Below are 11364 nucleotides of genomic sequence, written 5' to 3' on the forward strand. Positions count from 1 at the left end.
ACAGGGAGACTCATCTCCCATCATGCATAAAGCATCTAAAAAAGGCATTGGCACCACCCTAGCAGCTTGAAGAAAATCCATACCCAAGATAACTTGAAAGTCATCTAGGGGTACGGCCATGAAATTGGCCTTCCCACTCCAAGTTCCGACCCGAATAGGCACATCTCTTGCAAGCCCAGCAATGGGCCGTGCTTCCGAGTTCACCGCCTTCATTCGACTGGAGTCCCTCTCCAGTTTCAACCCAAGACGGGTTGCTTCACAATCGACAACGAAGTTGTGGGTTGCCCCCGTGTCCACCATCGCTCGAGTCACATGACCGTTGAGCTCCACTTGCACATACATGAGTTCACTGATCCGTCGGTTGGATTGCTGGTGAGTCTGCTGTGGCTTGAGTTATTGTTGGTGGTGTGGCTTCTGCTATTGCTGCTGCTTGAATGGCTTGGACTGCTCCCCCACTTGACCTTTGATGGCATGCAGCAACCTAAGGGCATCCATGCGAGGGCCCTCAACCTGCTCCTCCTCATTACTGCTGTTGTCATCAGGGTTGGTCGGACTCTTCTGCACAGTAGCCTGTAGTGCATTTAGAGCTTGTTTTTGGAGACAGTTCTTCACCATGTGTGGCCCTCCACACAGAAAACACCCCAACTTTGGGGTCCTTACTATTTTCTGATCTTTCATGTTGAAGTCTCTCTTCTTCTCATTGATCACAGCCTTACCCTTGGATAGCTTGTGATTCTTAAAGATATTCGGAGTGGGCTTCCTCCTCTGGTGGTCAGAGAGGAGGTAATCCGTTAGACGCTCGGCTACGGCCTGGGCAGATGCCAAGTCTGCGACACCCCTCCTCTGTAACTCCTGCTGGGCCCATGATTTCAAGCCCTCCAAAAAGTGAAACAACTTATCTTTTTCAGACATGTCTCGAATATCCAACATCAATGCCGAGAACTGCTTGACATACTCTCAAACAGTTTCAGTTTGTTTGAGATGCCTTAAGTTTCGTCGGGCAATGAATTCCACATTCTCTGATAAAAACTGTGCCTTAATCTCCCTCTTCAAGTCCTCCCAGCTGGCAATGGTACACCGTCCGGCTTGGATATCTTCATACCAAGTCCGCCACCATAATTTGGCATCCCCGATTAAGTACATTGTAGCCAAGATAATTTTGGTATCTCGAACAGAATATCAATATCTTTTGTGATCAAGCCTTTTCTTGCATGTCCATCTAATGGAACATAAGAGCACCAGAAATGAAGCTTGATGCGAGGCATGGAATCAAGAATCATCATCTTGAGCGAATCCATGAACAGCCACTGTTTTAGTAGTTGTTCTCATTGTATTTTCCATCTCTCTATTGCTCGAACCAGAATACCAATTCAGTAACTAAGAATATTGGAGTTAAGAATGTGGGGTGGCGGCCGTTTGTCTTGGTAGTACTTTTCATTGTATTTTTCAGATCTCCCTTCGCATTTTAATTCAGTATATGCTGTAGCCTACAGATTACTGTCATACTTAAACTTTTTTTTTTTTTATTGAATAGTTACACTATTATAATTTTTAAAATATTAGTATTAGGATGGTAGAAGCCCTGCCAAAGCAGGGGGAAGGGCGTGATCCGATCTATATTGTTTGCATCAATACCAGAGACTTTATCAACTCGGCAAGTGGATACCATTTATCATAATAAAATAATGACAATTATATACGATTAGAGATTGAAGTATTGAACTACAGAATAACATTTTCTTTAAAGAAAATATTTTACAAGTAACTTGGTTAGTCATATATCTCCTTGTAATTTTGTGTTTTTATATATAAATAACTAATTGTTCAGCTCCATATACCACAAATTCTAAACATTGTTGTGTTACTGACATAGTGTCACGGACTTCGTCTCTTGGACGAGCAAATCCGTGCGGCGCCCCGATGTCACCTGCACAAAGGAGCCAGCCAAAATGCACCCAGCAAGATGCACAGAAAAATACAAGAAAAAGGCACGGCAACACGCTCAGATATGGCACTGTAAGAACAGTATTTTTATTAATGAAATCAAAGGAATACAAGCCTATACAACCGCTACTCAGACTACAATTAGGGGCTCAGGAGGCAGGGGAGGCAACAATGGACACCGCAAGAATCCGCAAGAAAATCGATCCACTGGATTGTTCTCGCCCACCCTTCCAATACTATACAAGCAGGGCATCCACCTAAATCCCATCCGGGGGTTTCAAATGATCGATCAGCATTGCGTTTTCATGGCTCGCCTTCGGAAGCCCCGACATGATGAAAACACCCCAAAACCCATCCAAAATAAAAAAAATGGTATGGCGGCAGTTATTCATGCCATCTAGTTACAAGATATATACAAGATTGTGTCAGAGGTCATTGCCAAATAAAAATGCTAGAAAAAAGGTCCTAATAATAGGGCTACAAAGAGCACAAGAACAATTCTACCAAAAAATAAAAAATAGAGCACAAGAACAAACCCCAAGAGTGAGTCAGAGAGAGAGAACTTGTATTGAATTGCTGTCGAATCAGAATACGGAGGGATGCTTGGGTTCAATGCCTTAGCTATAAGACAAAGATGATGGAATCCTAAAAGTTCTTTAAACTTTCCACTAAGATCTTTAAAAATTTTTAAACTTTTCACATTTATCTGCATACTTACTATGATTATTTCGTCAATTTAGACAACTCCATCATGGATTGATTTATAGATTCTTATAGAGAATCTCAAAAATTCTTCAAACTATTTTATATTTATAACAAACTTTTCATATTTACTTAGTCAATTTGGGCAGCTTCATCGTGGATGGATTTACTAAATTTTGATAAAATTTTAAAGATGGATTTATGAGATTTATATATATACAGAATTGATTTTATAAATATATCGAATATGCATACATAATGTGTTTATTTAGTCACTATACATAATAAAATTAGACCATTCTAATCATTTTTCTTCATAGCAGCACAGCCCAGAGGTTCTTAGGCTATATGTCTCTCTACATATTTTTCTTGCTTTTCTTCTCATATCATCAAAAATATATTTGCTCTCTATCCCACCATATAGCCTTACCCATGTCATACAATGAAATCCCTGCCTCTTCTCCATACTATTTACATCCATCTAATAATCCAGGTATAACATTAGTGTCTAATTTTCTTGACGGTAATAACTACTCTATTTGGAAAAGAGTCACGAAGAAATATGAAATTTTTATTCTCATTTTTCTCTCCCATGCTTTGTTTTGCTCCCAGCCATCTCCTTTAACAATGAACGCACTAGTTATTCACAGACAGTTAAAGATGCATGTTGGCGAGTAGCTATGGCATCTAAACTAGAAGTATTAGAAAAGAATAATATTGGTCTTTAGTGTCTTTTTCTTTGGATAAAGTTTCCATTGGGTGTAAATAGGTTTATAAAATCAAATACAAATCTGATAGCACTATTGAGCGATATAAAGCTTGCCTTGTTGCTAAGAGCTACATACAAACCGAAGGTAATTCATTATCACGAAACATATGCATCAATTGCCAAAGTAGTTATAATACGTTGCCTTCTTATTGTTACATCAATTTGTGGCTAGTCCTTGTACCAACCTGATCTCAACAATGTATTTTTTTATGATAATTTATATAAAGATGTGTATATGCATTTATCGCCATAGCATAATAGGGGAGCATCGTGTTTATAAACCACACAAGTCTATCTACAGCCTAAAATAAGCCTCACGGAACTGGTTTGAGAAGTTTACAATCTATAATTCAAGTAGAAGGTTACAAGCAGTCAAATACAGACTATTCACTTTGTACACTTAATACTGATTTAGGTTTTATAACAGTCCTTATATATATTGATGATATTATCATGATTGATAGTAATCCTCAACAAGTTATCACACTCAAATAATTCTTAAACACTCATTTTTCACATCAAGGATTTCGGCTCCTAAAATATTTTCTTCATATTGAAGTGGTATGCTCTTTCAAAAATATTTTTTTCAATCAACGCAAATATATCCTGGCCATTCTTTTGAGACCGGATTGTTAGGTGCCAAACCATATGATTTTTCCATTTAACAAAAAGTTGAGACTTACTGATGATGGTGCTATACTAAAGGATCCTTCTTCGTATAGATAGTTAGTTGGTCGCTTAATTTATTTGTCAATCATCAGGCTAAAAATTATGTATTCGATTCACATTCTGAGTCAATTTATGCAAAATCCAAAGAAACCACACTATGATGCTGCCATCCATATATTGTGCTATTTAAAATCTTTTCATGGTAAAGGATTACTTCTCCCATCCTCTAGTGATCTCACTTTGTGTGTTTATGCTAATTCGTACTGGGCTACTTATCCTATGACTCAGCGATCTATCATAAACTATTTCATCCTTTTAAGTTCTTTTCTTATTTCATGGAAGATAAAAAAATATTCCATGTCTCCCGCTCTTCTATTGAGACTGAATATAGATCTATAGCAACTGTCACATACAAATTATTATGACTTAAGTCCCTATTATCTAATCTAGATGTTGCACATATCCAACTTATGAAGCTCTATTGTGATAATTACGCTGCACTTTATCACATTGTTGCTAATTCAGTATTTTACAAATGATCCATTTTTGGTCAATTTTGGATCATGATTACTTGGTCAATTTTGGCAACTCTATCATGGATTAATTTATGGGATCTAATGAGGATTACAAGATTCTTCAAACTTTCCATATTTATAATCATATTTTCCACATTTACTTAGTCAATTTGGGCAGCTTTATCATGGATGGATTTATGGGATTAATAGAATCCTAAATATTGATTTATAAGATTTGTACATATGCTGAATTGACTTTATAGACATGATGATTTGTATACATGATGTATATATTTGTTGTGCTCAATAAAATTAGGCCATTCTAATCATCTTTTCTTCAAAAGAAGAGGTGCATCCATCCAGTGTTATTTTGATTTTAGTTGTTTGGTAGCTGGAACAAGGGTTTTACTATTCTTGACCATGGTTCATTGGGTTCATCCAATCATCGTCTTCCCCAAATCTCCTCATGCCCATCTTGGGACAAAACCCTGAACCCTAATCTAGTTCACTTCCCTTGCCGCCTCAACCCACTACCACCTTCCATCCTTCCCCACAACAACCCTACAAAATGGAAAAAGAACATTTTTTTTTTGTTCTAAAAAAGAAACAACAAAGAAGAGTTAGGAGGTGACAACTTATCTCCATTGATGCTCTTAGGTGTTTCTACCTCTATCTCTTCAACCAAGACTTGTCACTACTCAAAAATTATTAAAGACCCATTCTATAGGATTGGATCAAAAATTCTACAAGATTTGTAGATTGGATCGTATATTTAAACATGGCTCTATAAACCCACCATTTAGCCTAAATTCTATAGAAGAAGAAAGATCTCTGTGGGTCTTTTTATCCTTAATTTCTATAGTCCAAAGGCTAGGACTGGGGCAAACCTTTAAAAGATGTGAGCTAAATGAGCTAACAAGTGTAATCCTGGCATGATTTTCAATTTGATTTTGTAGGAATATCCAAACAGGCCCAAAAAGATGAGGAAAGTAGACTAGGGTGAGGAAAAAAAGATGAGGAAAGTAGACTAGGGTGAGGAAGTGATGGCAGTAACTAAGGTTGAGCGATCAATAGATTCGACGTTTGGAGTTTTTTTCTTTTTTCTTTTGGCCCATTATTTAAGGATAAGAATCTTGAACAGGTAGAAGGTTTCTTTTTTCTAGGTTAAGATGTTGGACCAATTGGTTGGCCTTCAATACCCAAACTTGGGATAGGGAAGCCTTCATCCATTTCATTGGTCTGGAGAGCCGAGCTAGGGCCACATGCTAGGGGATGGTGACTCACCTATGCTATACTGCTTATCATATTTAGACAACTAAAAATAGAAGGATCTTTGATAATGCTCAGGATAGCCCCACTAGGATTGTGATGGGAGCCATGGTCGATGCAACTGATTTCATGAGGACAAGGAGTTCAAAGGGGGTCCTTGATAGATAGAAAAAATTGGATCTCACTACCACGACTGTTGCATCTCAGGTGATTCATATTTTATGGGAACTCCCATCTCCTAGCTTCTTCAAGATCAACTTCAATGATAGCATCAAAGATAGAGAGCGACGTGGTGGAGTTGAAGTTGTTATCTGTGATGCGAGGTGGCTCCTTATTATAGTTGGTGGCTCCTCACTCTTTGATATATCAGTGCCCTATACTGAGTTGAGGGCTGCATGAGACGATCTGGTATATGACCGAGTGATTATGGAAGAGGACTCCAAGACAATGATCTGTTGGCTGTCTTCTAGGTCCAGCTGATGCTCAAAGATTTATCATACATTGCTCTTGCAGCCCATAGGGAGAGGAACAATGCGGATGATCAGATGCCATTCATTGTTATTAAGCATATTGTTGCTACTGTTTGGACTTGTTGAGATGTGGCTCCACATCTAGTCCGCATTTTGATTATATCGGATGCTTAAAGATGAATTTATATCAAGTCTTCTTAATGTAGCTGATGCATATAAAAAAATAAAAATGAAAGAAAGGTGTGGGACAGGGGAGACCGCTGAACTGTGACGCAGATCGCTTACAGGTTGAACCATTGTTAAATAGCAATCCGAGCATGTTTTCTTCAACTTGACCCAATATAATCAGCGGGTGACGAGTTAAATGGGTCGAGAATTCAAAAGCATTGCATAATACTGCATCATAAAAATCTTTTTTTTGTACAAAAAAGAAAGAGGTTGAGTGTTTGGTCGAGTGGGCAATCTGCCTGAAGGAAAGCGTGCGTCTCATGATGTTTCATATTTTTTAATTTAATATTTTAAAATACATACATCACTCAAATTCATATTTAAAATTGACATCGTACCGTCTATGATGATGGCTGACACACACATCAAGAAAAACTTTATCTGACAACATTTGATTTACGTAAGTCTAATTATTAAAACCCAACCAGACATTAACCTGGCCAAGGTGCTGGATTGATCAACGATCAGATCAAATTATTTTTTAAAATTAAATAATTACAAAAATATGTAGATTTTATTGATAATTTTTATTTTTAATAATTTTTCTCACAGTAATACATCAACAAATAGAGATTTGGTAAATTGAACTGAAAATAGAGTATCAAGCATAATAGCAAAAATTGAGTATAAATGTTACATAGGTAAAAATGACAGTACAAAACATAATCCAATACATTTCATGAGCTAGCCGTTTTAATCAATTATCCAAGACACATGTCACGTACCCGAAAAAAAAAAAACATAGCAATTATATTTGACTGGAAAAAAAAAATGAAAACATAACATTACTACTAGAAGATAAGAAGCCACAAACCACAGAGAGGGCCAAAAATGAGGAAATGCTCCATTAATTCTCAAATGCCAAGCTGCCGCTGTATCTCCCACAAGGTATGCGCAGAGCTCCTGAGACGGTTAGACTCCTCATCTGTGAGCTGGACGTTGGCGACGCTGAGCACGCCGCCACGGCCGAGGCGGGCTGGGAGGCTGAGGAAGACCTCGTGGTCGTCGGGGATGCCGTAGAAGCCCTTGGCGAGGAGGGAGACGGGGTGGATGCGGTGCTGGTCGCGTAGGAGGGACCGAGCGAGGCTGGCAACAGAGTAGCCGATAGCCCAGGAGGTGTAGCCCTTAAGCCGGATCACCTCGTAGGCGCTTCCCACCACTGCCTTCCGGATGCTTTCCAGCACTTCCGCCTCGTAGGCGATTTGGTGCTTCTCCAGAGAGCTAAGTACTGGGACGCCACCCACGCTAATGCTCGACCACAGTGCCACTGAGCTATCCCCATGCTCTCCCACCATGTAGGCCTGTATATATATATATATATATATATATATATATATATATATATATATATATATAAAAGATGAAAAAATAATTATTGACTAATAAATTTCATCAAAAAAAAGAAAAAAAATCAATAATGGAGAGAATTAACAACTCCCACTGTGCTTGGTTTACAATCAAAATCAGAATGAGTCAAAATGACTAAATCCTCTGAAGCATTTAATTCAGAATCAAAATCAGAATTGAAATAAAAAGAGTAGAGATTAAATTTTAAATAAATTACATCATTCCCATTCTATCATGAAATTGAAATCAGAATAGGACTCTCTTCAACCAAATTCTCATTCCAAACATCAATTCCCTCCAACCAAGCGCCCGGTAATAATAAATCATGAGTTTTTCTAATTTGTTTCTACCCTAGCTAGTCACCAAAATATTCCTAAAAAAACCCATTTGGAGCTTCCCCATCTCCTTAACCAAATTGCTGAATGATTATCACATCCATTTCGGAGAATACTTGTCCACATGTTTATAAGATAGGAGACAACTGATGGCTTATTAATTATCTCATCTACATGATATCAGCACTTAGGTCCCTTGGATCTGTCTCTTTCTTTTGTTTCCGTACCATTGTTATATCCCTATACTCAAATGGTCACATGCATCCAATGCAAAACTAATCTAAAATGGAAAATATTAAATTATTTTTATGGTACTCGTGAGAGCCAGAACGTATGATGATCTAATAAAGTATCAAATAGATTTTTTGGAAAATAATTAAAACTAAATAAATTGATCCACTAATAGAAAATGGAATAAAGTGGATTTTTCATGCAATATTCCCAAAAAACCTAAATCTTGCATCATTCATTTTATAAAAATCAAGACCAAAGTCTTTTACAGAATTCATGATTAAATCATAAAATTCATTTTTAAAAAAAAAAAACTTGCTATCAGTGACCATTAATATGATTATTGGAGTGACTTGGAGAATCATTGGTTCAAACAGAAAATCGTTAATAATTTTTTAAAAAAATGAATAATCTAGAGAATATTATTAAGATGGCCTCAAGGTTCAAGCATGACCCCAGCTAATTATTCAAAGTCAGTTTCCACATGCTAGACTTTGGGGTCAATTTTTAGGCATGACAATGGATATATACTATAATTATAATTGACCAACCAAAAAAAATTACCCAAAGTTAGATGATGCTTTCATATTTATCCATCTACTAAACATGCAAACAAAGGCTAAAAATACATTAATTCACAAGCTCATGATCTGGTTAGGCACATACCATACATACAATTACTCTTAATTCTTTTTTCATTCTAACAACAAAAGGTCCACTGAACTGAGAACATGGGCCAGATACACTATCAAAACCTAGTATCAAAATTAGAAAAATTATAAAGATCCCCAACAGCTCACAGACCAAGTAAGCTACATCAACTAGATAATGATAGATCTATAAAATAAAATAATAATAAAAAAAACCATAAACTAAACCACTAATTTTAGATATCTAATTGAAAAGAAAAAAAAGGTGCTTTTTATGTTCTTTAGTTAATTAATTTTACCTGCACATCCTGGGCGTTGACCTCGAGGTGATCGGCGAGAAGAAAGCGGAACCGGGAGGAGTCCAGATTGGTTCCCGATCCGATGACCCGGTTGGGCGGGAACCCGGAGAGTTTCCAGGCGATGTAGGTCAAGACGTCGACCGGGTTGGACACGACAAGAAGGAGCGCGTCCGGCGAGTACCGGGCGAGCGGCGGCACGATCTCCCGGAAAAGGGCGAGGTTTCTCTGCACGAGATCGAGGCGGGACTCGCCGGCGATCTGGCGGGCGCCGGCGGTGATGATGCAGAGGTCAGAGGCGGCGGTGACGGCGTAGTCCGGGGAGGCGCAGATCTTGGTGCGGGGGAGGAAGGCGGCGGCGTGCTGGAGGTCGAGCATCTCGCCGCGGAGCTTGTCGGGCTTGGCGTCGACGAGGGCGAGCTCGTCGGCCAGGTCCTGCGTGAGGATCGTCTGGGCGATGGCCATCCCGACGTTTCCGGTGCCGATGACGGAGATCTTGATCTGCCGCTTCGTCGGCGATGGCGGCGCCGCCTGCTGGAGCGGCCGGAAGAAGGCCCGCGAGACGTCGTCCCCGAGCCCCAGCTCCGACAAGGATGACACCTTCTTCATCTCGATCGGACGATCAGAAACGAATGATGGAATCGAAGAAGATCAGAAGAAGAAGAAGAAGCGGCTGTTGTCACTGCCCCTTTTGGCTCGTCTGCCCTCCTAAATAAAGGCGAAGCTGGGATGTTTTTAACCAATACTTGATGCACCTATAACTGAGACACCATCACTGACACCCTCTAAAGCGTTAGTGGGACCGGGTAATAGGGTGGGGTTCGTGGTCGAGTGGAGGCTGGAGAATGCTTTGGCGTTGTAATTTAGTGGGAAGTTTCTGACGCACCAATGGGAACGCTCGGAGCGACGCACTGTTACGGGACCCACGCACAGACAATAACGTGGATACTTGTGATGTAGCATCCTAGATATTTTAGTGGGATAAAGACAGTATTCTGCCATTATTTAAAATATGCCAAGATAACCCACCCAAATTAGTCTGAATTTTTTTATTATATTTATGGATGGCTCTACCAACTAAATATCTTCTATCTCAAATTTTATAAAAATATATATATATATATATATCATCAATCTTCTTTTCTTCCTGTGCACTAAATTTTTAAATTTAAGTTGGAATTTAGGCAGATTCTGAGGCTAAATAGCTAAACGGGCTAACAAGTTTAATCTTTCTTAGAATTTTGGCTCAATCCTATATAAATATTCAATCAATAAAATTTAAAATATATGCATGTCATAGTAAAGAATGGTTGTGGCACCTCCGTGAGACTATGACTGTGGCTCTGGGAAATCCTCGGACGGATATATTAAAGGCATTTTTTTCGTACAGTCTTATAAGTTTTTTTTTTTTTTTTTAACATTTCTAACGGGCTTCTTCCATTAGTTTCCCCAAAATATAGTTTCTCGTTTTTTTGCGCATTAACTTATTAAATGCTGCAAGAGAGTACATTTTTCCGTCTTTAACAAAGAGTAGGGGAACTTTCTCAAAAAGCGAGCCGGTTTTCAAAAAAGAGAAAAATATTCAAAGAGAAAAACCCACCAGTCGAACGTTCCCAGGCTGAAGGGAGGAGAAGCCACCAAACCCGGCAAAAATAACGCGTCCCTTTACGTGGCGCCTCAGGATTGGCTTTATCCTGTGTGCGGAACCGGGTTCGGTTTCTGATGCCAAGGGACAAGGGCCGTTAAGGCTGCTGTCCAAGTTTAGTGGGCAGGGAAAAATCTAGGGGCGGAGTCTCCCCGTTTCTGGAGGAGGAAGAAGGGCACCCCTTTTGAAGGGTGGCCATTCAAGGAGAAAAAGTGTCTTGGACTCTCTAGATGGTATTTGAAGAGCAAGGCTAATTTAAGAGGTCCACTTCCTCGTTTATCGAAGACTAATTTT

General features: G+C 39.0%; 1 protein-coding gene across 1 annotated transcript; it reads right to left on the reverse strand.

Moving 5' to 3' along the window:
- Positions 1–7148: 7148 nt before the first annotated feature.
- Positions 7149–10117, reverse strand: LOC105059508 (L-lactate dehydrogenase A). The gene is made up of 2 exons (XM_010942828.3): positions 9429–10117; positions 7149–7867 (listed from the first exon to the last, which is right to left on the reverse strand). Exons 1-2 carry the CDS (start codon positions 10032–10034, stop codon positions 7421–7423), a joined length of 1053 nt encoding a protein of 350 aa, XP_010941130.1. The 5' UTR covers positions 10035–10117; the 3' UTR covers positions 7149–7420.
- Positions 10118–11364: the final 1247 nt, after the last annotated feature.

The sequence above is a fragment of the Elaeis guineensis genome, chromosome 16 (genome assembly GCF_000442705.2).
Source record: "Elaeis guineensis isolate ETL-2024a chromosome 16, EG11, whole genome shotgun sequence".
In the NCBI taxonomy this organism is placed as follows: Eukaryota; Viridiplantae; Streptophyta; class Magnoliopsida; order Arecales; family Arecaceae; genus Elaeis; species Elaeis guineensis.

Bases quoted from the DNA above. Each gene is read 5' to 3' on its own strand.
- LOC105059508 (XM_010942828.3), bottom strand. From the start codon at position 10,034: ATGAAGAAGGTGTCATCCTTGTCGGAGCTGGGGCTCGGGGACGACGTC. The intron at 7,868-9,428 runs GTAAAATTAATT...ATATATATACAG, and splicing joins TCAACGCCCAGGATGTGCAG to GCCTACATGGTGGGAGAGCA.